The sequence below is a fragment of the Bubalus bubalis genome, chromosome 18 (genome assembly GCF_019923935.1).
Source record: "Bubalus bubalis isolate 160015118507 breed Murrah chromosome 18, NDDB_SH_1, whole genome shotgun sequence".
NCBI classification, from domain to species: Eukaryota; Metazoa; Chordata; class Mammalia; order Artiodactyla; family Bovidae; genus Bubalus; species Bubalus bubalis.
The window spans coordinates 14448095-14467594 of record NC_059174.1 but is presented as its reverse complement, the minus strand read 5'-3'; the positions used below and the strand labels follow the sequence as shown (position 1 = coordinate 14467594).

At 56.1% G+C, this 19500-nt stretch overlaps 2 protein-coding genes across 13 annotated transcripts in view; one reads left to right on the top strand and one right to left on the bottom strand.

Moving 5' to 3' along the window:
- Positions 1-671: 671 nt before the first annotated feature.
- GAS8 (growth arrest specific 8) overlaps positions 672-19500 on the bottom strand; it is a 33918-nt gene continuing 15089 nt past the window's right edge. For 5 of the 9 annotated variants that reach the window (XM_044931197.1, XM_044931196.1, XM_044931192.1 and 2 more), the window contains one exon: positions 17854-18459. In XM_044931197.1, the coding sequence (XP_044787132.1) occupies positions 18001-18459 (459 nt within the window). In that variant the 3' untranslated portion in view covers positions 17854-18000. Of the gene's footprint in view, positions 5113-15070; positions 15309-17394; positions 17461-17853; positions 18460-19500 lie in introns of those variants that run through there. The other 4 variants (XM_044931193.1, XM_025268578.2, XM_044931194.1 and 1 more) reach the window with 3 other exon arrangements.
- Positions 12030-14939, top strand: LOC102400019 (5-hydroxyisourate hydrolase). Of its 4 annotated transcripts, none has more exons than XM_025268594.2 (5): positions 12030-12165; positions 12286-12362; positions 12765-12904; positions 14178-14313; positions 14666-14939. In XM_025268594.2, the coding sequence occupies exons 2-5, from the start codon at positions 12303-12305 to the stop codon at positions 14753-14755; spliced, it is 426 nt and encodes a 141-aa protein (XP_025124379.1). In that variant the 5' UTR covers positions 12030-12165; positions 12286-12302; the 3' UTR covers positions 14756-14939. The 4 variants fall into 4 exon arrangements, with proteins under 4 accessions (XP_025124379.1, XP_025124378.1, XP_025124377.1 ...); XM_025268593.2 differs by having other exon boundaries at positions 12286-12383; XM_025268592.2 differs by lacking the exon at positions 12030-12165 and having other exon boundaries at positions 12217-12362.

Sequence of the window (19500 nt, the reverse complement as noted above, 5' to 3'; positions counted from 1 at the left end):
AATGATGCTAAAGCTGAAACTCCAGTACTTTGGCCACCTCATGCGAAGAGTTGACTCATTGGAAAAGACTCTGATGCTGGGAGGGATTGGGGCAGGAGGAGAAGGGGACGACAGAGGATGAGATGGCTGGATGGCATCACTGACTCGATGGACATGAGTCTGAGTGAACTCCGGGAGTTGGTGATGGACAGGGAGGCCTGGCATGCTGCAATTTATGGGGTCGCAAAGAGTTGGACATGACTGAGCAACTGAACTGAACTGAACTGTAGTTTGAAGAGACATTGCTCTGGAAAACTCCCTGATGTTCTCCATACTTCTTCAAGTAATATACCTTTCCTTCCGATGAGCTTTGGCTGAGTTGTAGCTTCTGGTTCAACAACCCCCAAGAGGCAAATCCACTTTTCTGGTAACATCTCTCCATCCAGACTCCCAACCAGCACTCCTGGCCCCCCTTGATAATAATTCTACAGTCAGTTGTCTTGCTTCCAATACATGGAAATCATGTTATTTTTCTGCAAGCAAAGCTAAGTAAGGGCCAGAAACAGTGTCCCCATTTTATCTTGTGAAGCCAGTAGGTGTCAAACAAATTCTCTTCTGTGGATCCATCATCCTCCAGTTCAATGCCTCCTTTTATGGAAAACACTGGTAGGGCTTTGAGGTTTTATTTATGGCTCATTTCTGAAGCCTTTTAATACCTACATTGTGCTTAGTCGCTCAGTCATGTCCAACTCTTTGCAATCCCATGAACTGTAGCCTGCCAGAATCCTCTGTCCATGGGGATTCTCCAGGCAAGAATACTGGAGTGGGTTGCCATGCCTTCTTCCAGGGGATCTTCCCAACCCAAGGATCGAAGCCAGGTCTCCCATATTGCAGGAGGATTTTTTACCGTCTGAGCTACCAGGGAAGCCTATACCTACATTAAATATACAGATTATTCATCAGTACCGCTTCTACTTTGAGGTTAAAAATCCTCCAAGTTTTTCCTAATATACTTATTATTCCATGCGTTGCGTTTAAATCTTTGTCCATATGTTATTTATCTTGTGTCTCATCTGATTTAGTTAATTACACAGTTTTCCCCTGAATAACGCGGAACTCATCACATACAGTTCTTCCCAAAACTGGATTTGACAAAGTAGGGCACAGGTGGGCCTGGGAGAAAGTTCGAGAGCAGTATTTCAAGTCTGGTGGAGGCGAGAGTCTAGTTCAGGGAACTGGAAGGAAACACCCTGCCTGAGGAGGACCCTCCGCCGACTTCAGGTTCCAGGACTAAGACTGCGCCTGAAAGCAAAGACAATTGCCAAGATGCGCCTGCGCGCTGAAGGCCTCCTGACAGACACGCGCGAGACGCAGAGCAGCCAATCCCCGAGCGGTGGGGCGGGACCTTCTGCGCGCTCCGCACTCTCCCGGCGCCTATTGGCCGGGCTGCTTCGGTCGCAACGCCGATTGGAGGCTTGTGCCTGACAGGCCTGTATAAGCCTGATGCTCGCCTTTCGCTCATCTTCAGCCCGGAAGGACTGGACTAGGCTCGGCTGGACAACGCCCAGGTCCGGGCGCGCCCCGGGCCGGGTTGGGCAGCGCCGGAGGATAGACGGAAAAGCGCCCTGTGAAACCCTCGTAAACTCTTAGCCTGGCGTCTTCCAATTCCAGGCTGGGAAACCCCAAATCCAAGAAACACCGAATCCCCTAGTGCTGCGACCCCCAAATATCTAGAGGAACCCCAATTCCCCTCAGCCTGAGGCACCCTAAAAACAGCACCTGCAGAGACCAAATTTCCTTATCCTCAGAGACCCCGAATACTTCAGCCTGGGAACTCGTAATCCTGTCATGCTCAAGACCCCAACTGTCCTGCATGTTGGACACCTAAAGCCCCTTAATGAGAGATCCCCAATTTCCTCAGCCTCAAAGATCCCAAGTTCTCTCACCCTGTGCATTCTACATCAGCCAAAAGACCCCCCAATCCCCTCCTTATGAGGAACCCCAGTTCCTTCAGCCGGTGTGACCCAGATCTCCTGAAGCTTAGCAACTTGTCCCTTAGATGTAGAACCCATGTTGTGCCCAGATTTTCCCAGAGTACCCAGGCAGAGATCCCCAAAACACTGGAGAAATATTCCCTCCCCGGCACTGGAACAGAGCCCTGATTTCAACCTGACCCCAGTCCAGCAGTTAGGGGCTTCCAGGTCTCCTCAGGACTCCCTCCGTCACCCACAGACACAATACTCCCACTGCCTTTCCTCAGAGGGGCTGAATTGTAGGGGAATCAAAGAAACCAAATCTAGTTCACATTAGGCTGGTCTGCCATAGCTGGTTAGGATCCCTCCATCCCACCAATACCCCCACCCCGACTTTCCCCACACTGTCCTGCCCTGGACACTCCACCCAAGGAAGACAGACCTGGCCCTGGACAGTGGTCTAGGCTATCTCAGCATCTTCTTCTTCCACAGGTAACCTTGGCCTTGAGGCAGTGCCATGGCCATGAGCCCCAACAGGTCCCCAGAGGAGAGCATTGAGGGAGATACTGGGAGAACAGAGTGGAAGCCCATGGTGAGCGGCAGACTGGCAAAGCTGGACTCTAAGCCAGCTCTATAGGAAGGACATGGAGGTGGTCCCTGAAGGACCACAGACTGCTTGCCTGCGCCACTGAGTAAACTCTGTGAACATACACAGGATGGGAGTACCTGGTGCTGTCTGAGACGGTGGGATAGAGTGGGGTGGAACAGGACACTAGCATCATCGACTGCTGTGTGTCCAGGGAGAGTTAGGAGGCTCAGTGTTTGCTCAGTCAAGCAGGACACAGTCGGGAAGGAAATTATTCATCCCTGTCTCACAGAGACCATCCACTAGCTTCAGGCTACTCCCTGCACCCAAGGTGGAGGAGAAGGCCCAGCTCTAAAGTCTGACTTATATGAGTAAGTCACTGATGAACTCTATTATTTTTCTTAGGCCAAAGATGCTTTCAAAGATATTTCCATATACTTCTCCAAGGAAGAATGGGCACAGATGGGATAATGGGGGTAAAGTCTGATATAGGAAAGTGAAAAGGAACTACAAAGCGCTAATTACTGTAGGTAACAGGAAGTGCTGGGTGCCTGTGAGCCTAGGAAACATGAAACAGGTCTTCAGCCTCAGTGTTAACTTGGCCCTCTCTTTGGTGGCTTCATCTGCTCACAGTTCCCTTTCGTGTGAAGACTAAGAAGGAAATTTTTATTTCTCGCTGGGTATGCAGCTTTCTACTCCTGGGTGCCTGCCAGCGAGGGGATCCCAAGACACCTCAAGCTGGGGTTAGCGATGGGTGAGCTGGATGCCAGGGAACCCAAGACCCTGCAGCAGGTCAGTGCAGTATGGACAAGGGCTGGCCTCACTGAATGTTAGGCCCTGTCCATTCAAGACACCTTCTCTGGACTCCAGATGAAGGTTCTGCTGCCCCCAGTGCCCACCTGAGTCTCAGGAGGTAGAAGAAAGACTAGGTTGTCTCTCCCACCTCCTGCCCAGAGAATGACAAAGGCCAGTTCCCAAAAGTCAGTGCAGGGTGAGCAGAGCAAGTGCTTGGGTCTCACAGGGTCCCTGTGAAGAGGGGTTTACTCGTGATCAGATCCTTCTTGGCTGATTCTCTTTCTGTGTTGTCTTCATATCACATCTCACAAGGACAAGGCAGTCCAGGTGTTCACAGCATCACTGGCCCAGGTGCCGACAAGACGCTCCTTATGCTGTGTTTATTATGGGCAGGGAGATAGGGTGGCTAGTGTGACGCTCCCCTGGACAAGGGAAGAGACCCCCTAGGTTGTGTCTCTTCTACCTCCTGAGATCCAGGTGAGCACTGGGGGCAGCAGTACCTGGGGTCTGGAGAAGGTGTCCTGAATGGACAGGGCCTAACTGTCCAGTGTGGCTTCAGGGGGTACTGGCAAGAGGGTACTAACCCCTTTTCTAAAAATTTCAGACAACCACTGAGTTCTTTTTGGGTTTTGGCTTCAGGTCTTTTTGATATGGTCCATTTTTGAAGTCCTTATTGAATTTGTTACATATTGCTTCCATTTTATGTTTTGATTTTTTGACTGCAAGGCATGTGGAATTATTACCAAGTCCAAGCTCGCTTTGCTTGCCATACAACAGGTCAATAAATCAGAGGTGAGGTGCTGAGGCATGGAATATGACTTTACTTAGAAAGCCAGCAGACCAAGAAGACAGCAGACTAATATTTTAAAGAAACCACCTTGTTGGGGTCTGGATGCCAGTGTCTTTTATAGGACACAGAGCTGGGGAGGTAAGGAAATAAAATAAAAAGGCCATTAATCTGGCAAATATCTCCTGGAATGGCCAGGCTCGGGAGGAGATGTGTTACTTTCTTCCTTCCTGTACCCATCCACAGGTGGACAGGTCCTGAACAAAAGCAGAGGGCAGGGTTTCCTGAGGTAGGCCATTACGTATGGACAGTATCCTTACAGTAAACAAGCCAACAGGAAGCAAAGCTTAAAGTAAAGGATTTAATTTTTTTTTTAATTTTAAAACCTGGAGTCAGATTTTGTTCTTCCCTGTAACAATTCCCCACTGTCAGTGTCCATTCCACAATCTTATGGAAAAAGGGGTGCTGACTGTTCTAATTACTCCATCAGTTACATCTTTGGGGGCGTGTCCACCATTGGTGCCAGTGTTCCGCATGTTGAGCTTTGTCTTCTGTTGTTCTTTGGAAAGTGTCTACTTCACATGTGTAGACATAAAAATATTTATAACATAGGTGTTGAGAGTTAAGTTTTATTCAGTGAGAATCTTTTAGGACTTCAAAACTGGAGGCAGCATCTAAAGGTAAGGAATTTAGCACTTTTCTATGTATGGGAAGATGCAAGAGTCATCTCATTGAAATTATTCCTTTTGATACACACTTCACCATCTGGGGCAAATATCCTGTCTTCTTCCTGAGTTTCTTCAGGGCTCACAGTGGAGACTGGCTGCAGTCTGATAGCTGCTAGAGAGCAGGTATTCTTCTCCTTCCCAAGTTTCCTCACTGCTCACGGTGGGGAGTGGCTGCAGTCTGATGGCTGCTGGAGGGCAGGTATTCTTCTCCTTCCCGAGTTTCCTCAGGGTTCACAGTGAGGAGTGGCTGCAGTCTGATGGCTGCTAGAAAGTAGGAGGGGGAACCTGGGTCCTCATTGTGATCATCTCAGCAGAGAGAGCAAGCATGTCCTGTGACTTCAGACAATCTTCCAACATTCAGGGTTCAGCGTTCAGCCTGCAGGATCCAGAGCTACCAGCTCAGCCACCATGCTCTGCACTTAGTTGCTATGTAGCCCTAAAACCTACACTGTAGGAGGCCTTCTAAACATGGCGCCCTGTCGAGCAAACTCTTGGTCACACACTCCAAGCCCGACCGAGGCCCAGCTTTGCTGAGCGGGCCTCACTGGGGACCCAGGTTCCCCTCCTTCTCTCCCACATTCCATATCTGAGTGGGGAGAAGGCAGGGGCTGGAGGCACAGTGCAAGTAGGGCAGAGGTTCTCCCATCGCCCTTTCTGGTCCATCCCTGGGAACACGGTCTTGTGTCACGTCCAGTGGCAGGGGACATGTGTCCCCAGCTCAAACACTCTCTCTAGGGGATGTGAGCCATGAGCACTAACACAGGAAACCCCGAGTGACCTGCTTAGGCTGGAAGACTAGTTCCTGGGATGTGAGATGAAGTCAGAAAGCGGCTTCTCACTGGGACTGGCCTTGTCTAGACCTAGCTTGTGGGCAGCAAGAGTGGGATAAGGGGCCCCCAGTTGGGGCAGCCACACAGTGCCTCTTGACAGCCCCATGGAGACTGTGTGGCCAGAGCAACCACGAGCCTGCATTCACACAACAGATGGCCTCTGAGAGGTCCATGACAGACCAGAGTGACCACGAGCCCACATTCACCTATCAGACAGCCTCTGAGAGGTCTGTGACAGACGAGAGTGACCATGAGTGTGCATTCACCCAGTGAACGGCCTCTGAGAGATCTGTGGCAGACCAGAGTGACCACGAGCCCGCATTCACCCAGTGGACGGCCTCTGAGAGGTCTGGCAAGCCCACATGCACCCAACAGATGGCCTCTGAGAAGCTGAGACGTCTATGACAGGCCAGAGTGACCACAAGCCCACATGCACCCAGCAGATGACTTCTGAGAGGTCTTGGACAGGCCAGAGCAATGAACATTCATTTGACGACCTCTGAGAGGTCTGTGACAGACCAGAATGACCAAGAGCCTGCATTCGTCCAGTGGACGGCCTCTGAGAGGTCTGGCGAACCTGCATTCACCCAGCAGATGGTTTCTGAGAGATCTGTGACAGGAAGCCCACCATTAGACAATGGAGGGTCTTAGTGACACATGGAAACACCACCAGGGAAAATATGAAGACTCTGGGAAACTAAAGTGTGAATATCAAAGAAAATCTCACTGCACTGAAGGTTCCTCTTGGGACGAGCAAGGGCAGCTCCAGGACTGCAAAGGCTTTTGTGGTTTCAAGCAGTAGAGACCCTGGTCCAGAGTGCTGGGACTGGGGCGGAGCAGGGGAGGCAGCAACTCACAGCAAGGGGGCCCTTCTGGGATTGTGGGACTGCCACTGTCCACTATCTGGGGTCACCCACAGCCCAGGGTCATCCACTGGCAGCCCCGCCCCTGCTGTGTCCCTCCTGCTCACAGGCCCTCCTTCCCACGGCTGCCCCCATCCCTGCTCAGCTGCTGGTTGTCCTTTCACGCTCCCAACTCCTGCCCCTGAAAACAGGAATCTGACTGGCCATTCCAGGGCCAACCTCTCCCTCCGGGGGTGCCGTCCCGCTCTCAAACTCATGCCCCACCTCCAGCCGCGGTGTCTTGGGAAGCTTCTGTTGGTGCCATATCCACAAACCCAGAGTCTCTGACCGACACCTAGGACTGAAAAGTACCAGGCATTTCCCAGGAAAGGAAGCTGGGAGAGGATGCTCTCCTTCCCCTCCGACCTGCAACCAGCAGCCACCAGTGCTGCCTCTTCTGCCCCCATGCTGCTCAGCGGGCAGACAAGCTGTGTTCTGATCACACACGTGAGGCCTTGCGCTGCTCAGTGGGCAGACAAGCTGTGTTCTGATCATGCACGTGAGGCCTTGTGCTGCTCGGTGGGCAGACAAGCTGTGTTCTGATCACACACATGAGGCCAAGGCCATCTCAGGCCCCATCAGTGGACCAGCTGCTTCCTCTGCCCCCACGCCACTCAGCGGGCAGATGAGCTGTGTTCTGATCACTCACGTGAGACCTTGTGCTGCTCAGCGGGCAGACGAGCTGTGTTCTGATCACCCACGTGAGGCCAAGGCCATCTCAGGCCATCAGTGGACCAAACAGAAGAGGCTCAGTTCTAACAACCAGGACACATGCCCCTAACCCATTGGGCCAGCCCCCGACCAACCACTTCTCCCCGTCTGGTTCGTGTGCTCAGCCTAGCTCCAGCCCTGTGGCCAGTGGCTAGATAAGGCTCCCCTAACAAGGGCGGGGAGAAGGGAACAGTGCATGATGGAAAGGTGGGAGTGTGGAGCATCACCCTCCCCTTCAGCACTTAACAGCTTCCCAGTCCCTGAAGTTAATTACATCAAGGGGAACCTGTTCCCCGATAGTGACAGTCACATTGAAGGGATGCCCTAAAGATTTTTGGAAGAGTAAGCAAACCATGTGGAAACTATTAAAATACTGGGATGAAGTATTTGAACTGGAACTTGTATCACTTGATATCAATTTATCATCTCCATCATGAGTAGACTAAAAAGGGATACACTTGATTTTAGATTTTATGCTAGTTTGCTTTGTCACACTGGCTGAGACTACCAACTCCCCTCCCCTTTGTCCCCGCAGGAACCTCTGTGATGTGAGTCTCAGCGTTGGACATGGGTGGCAATAATGAAGCCGACAGCACAGACAACTCGGCCGTCGCCAACACCCTCAGCCAAGACCCCTCAGTGCCATGTCACATCAGCTAGCACGTAGAGACCACCAGCATGCCCACTGCCGGATGCACCCACAAGTCAGGGGTCAGCAGGGGGCCACCCAGTGAAGCCACCGAATCGACACTTGTCCCAACTGGTGAGGGACAGACACAGCAGCCAATGAGAACAGGCAACAGCAATGAAGACATAAACGAAAGACATGACACTGTAAAAACCCCTAGAAGACAACACAGGCAAAACATTCTCTGACATAAATCATACCAATGGTTTCTTTGGTCAGTCTCCCAAGGCAACAGAAATAAAAACAAAAATAAACAAAGGGAGCCTAATCAAACTTACAAGCTTTGGCACAGCAGAGGAAACCATAAATAAGATGAAAAAGGCAACCTACAGAATGGGACAAAATATTTCCAAATAATGTGACCAACAAGGACTTAATTTCCAAAACACACAAACAGCTCATACAACTCAACAACAAAAAACCCAAACAACCCAATTGAAAAAACGGCAGAAGAACTAAACAGACATATCTCCAAACAAGAAATACACAGGCACCAACAGCATCGACCCTCTGGCTTTTGGCCCGACTGCAAAGTCCAGCTGAGGCCAGTGCACATTCCATGACCCGTGCTCTAGGGTGGCCCTTGTGTCACTGGTAAGCAGCGGTGTCACGATGCAGCCAGCGGGACTCAGCCTGGCGGACTGCTAGAATCAGCGGGGACACCCTGACCCATCAATGCTCCCAGTCCTGGACGAGGCAGTGACCTGAATGGGCAGACGAGTGCAGAGAGCAGAGTCCACGGCACGGACAAGGTCCAGCCCTCCCCAGGCAGGGAAGGGGCTTCCCTGGCTTAAGAATAAAGAAGCTCCAGGCGCAGGTGGTGGGAACAGACTCAGAGCCACTTTTTAAGACATGCAGAGCAGGACACACAGGTAAGCAAAGGCCAGAGGGAGTTTACCATAAAAAACAGTGTCTGGGAGAACAGACAGGCTTGTGTGGAGCTGAGCCCTATGGGGACTGGGAGGTTGGGCTTAGAAACCCTGTATGCCTTTCTCTGCCTCCTAATCTACTTAACCCCGAATCTGCAGCCTGACGCTGTCTGTCCTGTGCATCTGCATACTCAGACTGTCCATTCATTCAAAGGATATTTGTTTAGCACCTGCCTCTCGCCAGGTCATGTTCCAGGCACAGGAACAGCTGTTAGGAGACAGACAGTAACCCCAGTCCTTGGGGAGCAGAAATTCTACCAGGGGCCAAACGCACCCTTCCTGCGGCCACTGGCCCCGGCCTCACCCTCCTCAGCCCATCAGCCGGCCCTCCTGAACCTCCAGCCTGCAGCTGTGGTTCTATCTGAGCATCTCCCGTCCTCCAAGAAGGCGACTCTCTGAACTCACCGCCCATCAGCCTCTGGTACCCTGTGCCCTGTGTCCTTCTCAGCACGTACCGCCATCTGAAGTGGCCTCCCCAACACCTGCATCATCTCAGTGTACCTGGCAATGTTATGTCCTTGGTGAAGGAAGGTCCCAGCTGCCTTCACACTCTTTCTGTTGAGTTCCCACCACAAATTCCTGTCACGGCAGCCTGGAAGGACTCTCTAGGCAGGTGTGAAGCAGGGGCTCAGAGGAGCCTGAGAGGCTGCACCCACCTGGGCCACTCCAGTGGTCAGGGTAGGACAGGGACCTCCCAGTACCGGCTCGGACCTGGATAGCAGGCGGGCCAGCTTCCTTCTCCCTGGGACCACAATGGGGAGTGTCTCTTGTCACTACTCAGGGTCGTGGCTGCCCGGGAAGCACTGTCAGTTCCACGGCACTGAGCACCCTGTGTGCTGTTGCACGTTTTACCTGCGTGATCTCAACTTCCTCAGGCAGAATGCTTCGGGCTACATGCTTGGAACAATCAAAAGGAGTGGTTTAAGGTCACTCAAGAAAACACAATCCAGACACAAAAGGCCCCACGCACCTGCCAGGAGGCCCAGAGGCAACACCAGAAAGGGAGTTGCTCGTCTCCTCCTCGTGGTCTCATGTCTTCCTTAGCACAAGTTGTGCCTCCTCGTGCTGGGGAGCTGCTGCACCTCCAGCATCACATCACACAGTGAGAAGGGAGTGGGAGCAGGAGGGCTGGCCCACCAGCAGAGCTGCACTTTGCTCCCAGGAGCTGAAGGTGCTGTGTGGCAGCTACCGCTTAGGGGTCACATGGTGAACGTGGCACGGCTGGCCCTGGCACTATTAGGCTGGACTCCTTGCCTGCTCTTAGCCTCCTGCCCTCTCAGGTTCCAGGTGAAGCCTGCAGGCTGGGCAGGGGCCCTGTGGGGCCACAGAAGCAGCTGTGGCAATGTCCTGCCCTGCCCGGCACTCTCCCAGGACTAGGTTCTCTCTTGGGCAGAGAAGGCATCAGGGCTCTAGACAGAGGGGGTGACAGGGCAGCCAAAAAGTTTGATTGTTGTTTTTGTTAGCTTGCTTCTGACATTTGAGACTGTAAATGTACAAGGAAAGGTTACAGAGTGAAAATGATCAGCCCGTTGACACTGCTCATCCCTGACGTGGTCCTGGCATCACTCGCCTGTGTCCCACACCAGGAAGTTTTCCAGCACACAGCCCCTTTGCATGTCAGCTTTGTCCTCTGTGACACAGAGACTCTGACAGTCGCACCCTGAGCCTGTGACGGTGAAGAGGTGAACGAACCCTTGTAATGGAGTGAAAGCTGCTGCAGATTCAAACATGAGGCTAAAGCTGCCTCTCCCCCCAGTCACCAGCCACTACTCACCGCTCACCCACACACCAACACTCTACACTGGGCTCACTCTCTGTACTGGGCTGTACTGGTCTCACTCTGTGGACTGGGCTCACTCTCTGGACTGGGCTCATTCTCTGGACTGGATTCATTCTCTGTCCTGGGCTGTACTGGGCTCACTCTCTGTACTAGGGTGTACTGGGCTGGACTGGGCTCACTCTCTGTACTGGGTTCACTCTCTGGACTGGGCTCACTCTCTGGACTGGATTCATTCGCTGTCCTGGGCTGGACTGGGCTCACTCTCTGTACTAGGGTGTACTGGGCTGGACTGGCCTCACTCTCTGGACTGGGCTCACTCTCTGTACTGGGCTGTACTGGTCTCACTCTGTGGACTGGGTTCATTCTCTGGACTGGGCTCACTCTCTGGACTGGGCTCACTCTCTGTACCGGGCTGGACTGGACTCACTCTCTGTACTGGGCTGCACAGCTGCCAGTGTGTGGAGGAGTTAATTGATTTAATTATCCCTCGTTGGGGAAGTAAGCTTGTTTCTGGTCCCATCCCCATAGCAGTTTGCCTAAACAGGTGTGTGTATCTCTGTGGGGTCACCTCCTAAAAACATAAGCCCTGCCAAACCTCATCATATTTACCTCAAACACACATTTCCTGGTTATCTCCAAAGCAGTTGTAACCAATGCACAAACTTTGCCAGAGGTCTCTTTCCCCATCTCAGAGGGGCTTGATCCTTAAAGCTCAAACTGAGAACGCTCTCTATCTGATCATTAGACCATGCAGTTTAGCGAGAAGAAAAACGACCCCACACCCAGAGCAACACAACCCGTCAGGCAATGTCACGCAGACTGTAAATACAGAATGCCCTTATTTTTATCTGTTACATAAAATCTGTTCGTGCGCACATCACGTGATACAGTAGTACACCGAGGAGATTCATGCCTGTGTGCTCAGACTTGTCTCTTCCTTCATTTCTGCACAGTCTTCACCCTACGCTGTCAGTGTGCCGGGTCCCTGCACCTTGGGGGTCGAGGGTCAGAGGAGGTAGGAGGGGGTAAAACGCAACCACAAGGGTGTCACCCCGCACCATCACTCTCAACTGGGGGGTCGGTCCTGCCTGAGGCACCTCCACGCGGCCTGTCGGGGCTTCCAGCAGATCCTGACCGTCCAAGGAAGGAAAAGAAACTGCACCGGTGTAGGGCCCTGGGGGTGACTGGGCTCACTGCACCGTTTCCAGTGGCAGGCGTGGGCGCCAGCTGGAGCGCCGCCCTGCCTTCCCCCAACCGCCCCCTGCCCGTGCTGTGCCCCTCCCCGTCCGGTCCCGCCCAGCACTCCACCCCCACCTCCGAGCCCCGCCCCTCATACCCCACCCCACTCCCAACCCTACGCTGCAGGGCCACTCCACTTCCGTCCGGAGGAGCCTCCGTATCCTCCGCAGGTCTGCGCGTTGCGTTCGCTCTGTTGGCCCCCGCAACCACCACCAAGAAGACCCCTAGGACCCTCTGGGTGGGCACCTTCCACTCCTCCCCGGATTGGCCGGTCACGTGGGAGGTGGCAGGGCAGGGCTTCCCGGGGAGGTTCTGGGGATGGCGGTGTGGTGTGACCTCTGGCCTCCTCGCCCGCCAGTCCCCAGGTCAGCCGACATGAGCTCTGGGGCCGCCCAGCGGCTGCAGACACTCCAGCGACACGTGGGCTCTCGGGAGGTAGGGGGACAGACCTGGGAGGTAAGGGGACAGACCTGGGTCCGGAGCCCCTGACCTCTCCTCCCCCTGGGGCTAAGTTCTGAGCTGGCCCGCAGATAGGGGACTGAGCTAGATTCCGAGAGAAGCCCCTGAGGTCACCCAGACCCTGAAGAGGTTGAAGGTGGCCAGGGTGCTCTGGGTGTAGAGACCCCTTCGGTGCTGGGAGGAGGGGAAAGGGTCAGCATTGTATATGGCAATGTGTTACCCAATTCCACTCCCACCCCCAGCGCCCCCCCCAACCCTGCCCAGGGCAGTTTGGGACTTTGATCCTAGGGCTGTTTACTCCAAGGCACTGCCTCCTACCAAGGGGTGTGGACACAAGGTCTGCCCCACAAGCGCATCCCTGCCCCTCTCGTGGCCCAGGGCAGAGGCATGGAGCCGGGCAGCAGCCCACTGACCACACACGTGCTGGACACTGCCTCAGGGCTCCCGGCCCAAGGCCTCTACCTCCGTCTGTCCAGGCTCGAGGATTGTGGCCAGCAGTGGACCGAGCTGAAGAAAAGGTAGGAGGGTGGTCTGGGTCAGGGCTCAATCCAGAACAGCCCCCACCTCACCCCCCACCCCACCCCACCCCCGCAAGGGGCCCTGCACTGGGGCAAAGGGTGTGGGCACGGCTGGCAAGTGGCAGGGCTGACCCGGCCGGACGGTCTCCCTGCAGACTCTCAGAGCCTCTGTTTCAACAGGCTGAGTAGTCCTGGTCATGCTACAGCCTTGCTGGCAGAGCTGACACCCTAAGTGCCCACTGCGCTGGTACAGGGCTCTGTCTCTCCTTGCCCATTGGCCAGTTGAGGCCTGAGGAGGAATCGGAAAGGCCTGGTCGTCACCGTGACTGGCGGGTGACCTGTGCTGGGCAGCTCTTGAGCACCGGACATTTGTTAGGTTCTCACTGTACCCTGTGTACAGACCCCACAGGAACCCCTTCCACACATGAGGAGATGGAAGGTGAGGCAGGAGGCCCCTGCCCCTGGTGGACCTCAAAGGCTTGGGGCCTGAGACTATGGAGCCCTTCATGAAAGGAGGTCCTGAGCTTGGAGGAACACATGGAGCCACACAGAGCCACTCCCAACCCCCCTAAACTGCGCTGGTAAATGCTGCTGATGCTGATCACAGCATGGACACTTGAGAGCATGGCCTCTCGGTGAGCAGAGGCCCTCAGAGCCGCCGGCACTGCAGCTAGAAACGTGGATGGCAGCCTGGACAGTTACTCACCCAGAAAGCGCAGTGTAGTAAACAGCAAGTGCTTGGTTTTTACACTTCCCAGGTGGTGACAGCGTAAAGAACCCGCCTGCCAATGCAGGAGACTTAAGAGACATGGGTTCGATCCCTGGGTTGGGAAGATCCCCTGGAGGAGGGTATGGCTACCCACTCCAGTATTCTTGCCTGTGAAATCCCATGGACAAGAGGAACCCGAGAGGCTACAGTCCAGGAGTCACAGAGAGTTGGTTACGACTGAAGTGACTTAGCACACATGCACATGTCATGAAATAGTACGGCTAGTACAACCTATTTTTTTTAATTTGTAAATAAGCACACTTATGCATAGAGAAAATGTGAAGTCTTTGTGCCAGATATGAAGTGGAGGGGAAGGGAAGGTTCTTTCCCTCCTCTTCCCTGGGGTTCCCTAAGGACAGTGAGGGGACACAGCCCTGGTCCTGGACGCTGCCCTGCTGCAGAGCCACCCAGGCCCTGCTCACCTAGGTCCGAGTCAGGCCACCGGGCACACGGACCCAGGAGACCCAGGCACGTACCCCTCTGCAGCAACGCTCCTCTCCCCAGTTGCACAGATCGTGACGGCCGCTGCCCTGGGCTCCTACCTCCAGGCCAGATGAAGGCGGGCACCTACAAGCTGTCCTTTGACACCAAGGGCTACTGGCAGAAGAGGGGCCAGGAAAGCTTCTACCCATACGTGGAGGTGAGGGCCAGACGGGTGGAGGCCCGAGATGCACTGTGACCCGCAGGCTGGTCCTCCCCCGCCCCATCCCAAAAAGCACCTGCTCTGAGCTCCTGGCCTTGACCACACCATGCCTGCACCGCGCCACTCCAGCCAGGCTGACTCAGCCCAGGCGGACAGAGGTTCACCCGAGTCCTTCCAGCTCTCTGTCCCCTTCACCTGACCTGTTCAGGGTGGTCCTAACCCTTGGAAACCTTCAGGCCCAGGGGCCCCTTAGACTGAGTGCTTCCCCTGGGCAGACCCCAGCCCCACCCAGAGTCCTGTCTCCGCTGGGCCAGGCTGTGTGCACTCCCAGTGCCCCCTCTGCCTGCAGGTCGTTTTCACCATCACAAACGAGACCCACAAGTTCCACGTGCCACTGCTGCTGAGCCCGTGGTCTTACACCACATACCGAGGGAGCTAGCAGCTGACCGGCAGCCAGCCTGTGGGCGTGGACACGGCACCATGGCAGACCGGGCCACCCCTGAGCAGCGGGGCGGGCAAGTTCCTGATGGGCACCAGGGTCACACTTCCCCTGGGACGTTCTGGCCCCATGTCGCAGGGGCAGGTGTCACTCAGGCGTCAATAAAGTTGCTGCTGACATCTGCGAGGTGGCTTCAGTCATGAGGCAAGCTTGGTGGGAGCTGCCCCGGGGGGATGAGGGGCGGGCGTGCGCACAGGGGGAGCACTGGGGGCCCTGGGGGAACCTCTCCACACAGCCACACAAGAGCACACGCAGCACTCGTGAAAACCTTCATTCTCTGACGCTCGTCTACAGAACAAATACCTGCTGTCCTTGCTGTGGGGGGACCTCACCCAGGCTGGGGCTACGTTGGAGTGCCCACAAGTCCTGCGGGGCCCTGTCCCAGCGTCTGCCCGATCACAGCGGTCTCCAGGGGCTTGAAACCCACGTTGTCCAGGGGAACTCCGAAGGCCAGCAGCTTCGCCTCATAGGTGCGCAGCAAGTCATTGTGGGCCTGCAGGGACACAGCGGTGTTGAGCGGGGGTAGCTGGGGTGACCCTTGCTCAGGCCACCCAGCCCCGTGGAGGACATGCCTTTTCCAGGTGCTGACTGTGCCAGGCCCAGGCCCACGTGCATTTATATAAGGTTAAAGATTTAGATTTAACTAGCTCTACTCAAGGCTTCCTGAGTCGGCAACAGCCACTTGTTAAACAGAAGGGCGCTCCAAGGAGCTGTACAAGGTGGAGGCTCAATGGGCGTGGAGGGGCGGGGTGCGGCCACCCTCCAGCATCGGTGCCTCCCTGAGGAAGGCGGGGGTCTTTAGCAGGTCACCTCCCTAGTGCTGACCAGAAAGCCCCAGGCTGATGGGTTGGAATCTCCACTCCTGGAGAGGCTGAGGTGGCGGTCAGTTCAGGCGGAAGCCCTGGTCGGGCTCACACAAGTGACCACTGGGGCGTCCCGGTGCTTTCTAACAGCCCCCCTTTGATCAGGCTGTCAGCCTGAGAGACGTGGTCTCAGCCGCCACCACCTGTGGCCTCTCAGCCTGTGCTGACCCTCTTCTGTCATTCCCCGCTCTTCTTCTTAATGTCCCAGTCTTAAGGAGAGCATTTGCTCGGCAGTTAGCAGTGCAAACAGGCATGTAAAGCTTTTCAGAGCACGTGAGTCTCCAGGAGATGATTCAAGTAAGTAAAATAAACCCCAGTGATTGGCCTCCATAAGACCAAACTCACCCAAGAAAGGCCCCATGGAAGGAGCCACTCAAAATTTTAAGCCAAGAGGATTGAAGTCACTGAGTCTCCAGCCCCGGAAGTGCGGTTCCAGGTAAGCAGGTGGTGATGGCCATACACAGACACCTCCCAGCTCAGCTGGAAGATAACCAGGGGCTTCCCTACTGAGAGAACAAGTGTGGCCCAAGTCTAAGAACTTCATCAGGTGCTACCCAACCACTTCATGTGCGGGACCTCCGGTAACGTCCCTGATTCACGGCTGGGGAGGCTGAAGAGGGGGTGCACTCAGAGTTCCTGGTTCCCGCAGGCATTTCTCACTCAGGCTCACCGTCCCTGCCTTCCTGGGAACCACACTCCCCGCCATGTCTGTCAGCATCTATTCCCTTTCCCCTTCCCAGAAAAGCCAAGGTCTGGGCAACGGTGCTGGCAGGACCGATGAGGCAGGATCTCTGTCCCCTCTACTTTTTCTCAAAGAGCACATTTCACAAGGTGGTGGTAAGAGTGTGAAGAGCGGAGAGCGTTACATGCTGAGAGCCTAGCCTGACTCAGGACCAAAGCTCAAAGGGACACGTTGCCCTCAGCATCGTCACAGCAAGATGCTGGGAGCTGAGACAGAAAAGCGAGCAAGGACCAGGCTCCAGAGGATCTCGGGGATGGGCCCCGGCCCTCCTCCTTCTCTGGGGCTCAGCCCTCCCGACAATCAGATGTGGGTTACAGAAGTTCTCCCGAGAGCCGCACGCACCCAGTGCATGGCCCTAATTTTCTGCGAGTACGCATCAGGGTTGCCAGAGCACCTGGGGAGGGCCCAATGGACAGGGAAGGCCAGGGGATTTGGTCACCACGGAGCCCAGCGCCCATGATGGCAGTGCCTTCACCCGGGGCTCCAAGACCCAGGGCTCGTGTCTGAGTCACACTTGTGGGGTGTCTGCTCTCTGCAGGCAGCACTGCATCTGTGTCCCCACAGGCCAAGCCCTGACAGAGCTGTGGGCTCAGCCGGGAGCTGGGGACGCTCGGTGCAGGACACAGACGGTACCAGGTCAGGGCACTGTGCGGGAAGTCTCCATGAGTGGTCGAGAAAGGCCGGAGCCCTAACTGCCCCTGCTTGGAGGACGTGGACGTTAACCTGGGGGAGCAAAGAGAACCCCCTGGCAACCGCCCCAGAGGCCAGGCTAGCACCACGGTGCCAGAGCGAGGGTCGCACGGGACACCAGGCAGGCCGTGCCCCGGGAGGCGCCAGCAGAGGCTCGGCCACAGACTGGCCCAGTGACCCCGGGTGGGCACAGATGGCCTCAGACTGGGTCAGCACCCTGATCTGGGGGTCAGCGTCAAGATTGGGGGCTCCTGGGTGAGGGGGCGGTGGGGGGCCCTCCGCACCTTGCAGACCCGGGCCAGCTCGTACTGCAGGTCCTTGATGGCGCTGTTCTTCGATTCCAGAACGTCCTGGGGAGAGGAAGGCATCAGGGAACCACGGCCTGGCCCCACCGCGGGGACATCCGCACAGGGAAGGACTGCCGTGGGAAGGCCTCAGAGTGAGACCCCAGTGTGTGTCCACCCCCCAGACCCCGAGGGGACCTAACCTCAGGCCTAGCAGCCTCAGGTCACCCAGCTGGCCAGGACCCCAGAGCCAGGCCATGCCACCCTGGCAACACCAGAGACCCCCGCCCCCGTCACCTGCTCTTTCTGTGACACATCCCAGGTCAGGGAGCAGAGGGTCGAGGCCCAGCTCTGGGCGGGGTCCCTGCCAGGTGCAGTCAGGCCCTCTGGCCCTTGGGCACTGAGGCCTTCTCTGTCCTTTCCTAGCAATGCCCAGTGCCCAGGACAGCCCGCCCCAGGGGAGCACCACAGACAACTGCGGGACGCTCGAGGGAAGAGACGCTTAGCCTGTGCTCAGGCGTGCGTCCCAGGGAAGCCTTCCCACCACCCCCCGCACAGGCCACCGCAGGCCTGCCTCTCGCCCGCCATGGTCTCTTCCAGCACAGCTTAGGGTCCAGGCGGATGGAGGCTGCGGCCTCGGCTAAGAGACCAAGCTGGAGCGGGCAGTGGACTCGGGCTAGGAGGGTTAAAAGGCCAAGGAGGGGCTGGGGAGACCTTGAAGACACTGGAGCTGGGAGTCCACGGCGCACACGGACCTGGGCTCTCTGGCCAGGAAGCCGCGACCGCCCCTCCCCGAGGCTGACTGAGGGTCTGCCCTGGAGGGATGAAGCCCCGAGCACAGCCCTTGAGGCCTACCTCCAGCTTGCGGGACACGAGGGTCAGGGCCGCGGGGTCCAGGTTGGAGGCCGCTAGCACCTCATTGAACTGCACCTCCTTCTTCTCCACGGCGGCAACCAGCGCCTGCACCTTGCGCTCCAGGACGAGGTTCCTGAAACCCGCCTTCTGCTGCACCTCCAGGATGGCCGAGGTGAACTTCTGGTACAGGTCGTCCCGCTCCTGCTGCACCTGCAGGGCACGGGCAGCTCGCTGGCAACACGCCCCTCCCACTCTGCCCAGGGCCACACCCCCGCCTTCCCCAGCATCCAGCCATGGGCAGGCTGGTCTGTGCCCAAGCCCCACTCTCTGCAACCAAATTAAAGGAGTGCAGTCTCCACACCATGGGAGGCAGGAGAAAACACCTCTGGGAGGTGTGGCAGGAAGCCATGGGGACCCCCCGCAGGATGAGCTGCAGAGCGACCCTCCCACCAAGAAGCCAGAGTCAGCCCTGCCCTGGGTCTGGGCGGCAGGCTCAGGACTGCACCCCACCCCCAATCATCCCCACAGGCGATCAGGGCCTCAGACTCAGCAATGCTGGAGTGGGGGACCTTGAGGAGGTACACTCCATCTGCCCCAGATCCTACAGCCAGCTGCCTGCCCACCAAGGACAATGTGCTTCCGCGTCTTCTTTTAACTGTGCACCATTTAGAAGTCAAGACTTAGCAGGGGTGTAACAGGAAAAAGTGACCCTCCTAAACCCCACTTCCCAGAGGCCACCATCTGAGCACTGGCTGGGACTCCTTCCAGAATGTTCTCCACGCCCGTAAAAAACACACAGCACCGCGAGGCGCGATGAGCACTGCGCTGCAAACCTGCGGCCCCGTCCTTCTGACCATACTGCCACACCTCACATCTGCTTCCGTCCACTCCCCGGCCCTCTTCTCTTTAAAACCTGAATACCCTGGTCTTCCAGGACACTGCCTCTCTCACATACCGCGTAGACATGCAAATGGAGGACAAGAGGCAGAGAATGCAGACCTACAATGGCCTGAGCCTGCCTGAGCCGCCTCCTCCTGATTCATGCCCACTTTGACCAGCGGGAGCAGCATCTCCCTGGTGCCTGCAGGACCCTCGGAGGCCCCTTGGGGGTGACTCCAGATCCGCTGCTTGTGGGATGTTCCCGAGGAACTGGGTCCTTTCCACCGTCACAGTCTGCGAGAGTGTTTTAGTGGGAAAGGTGCTAACAGCTGACACACGAGGTGCTTGCCCTCGGCCAGGCCCCGGGAACCA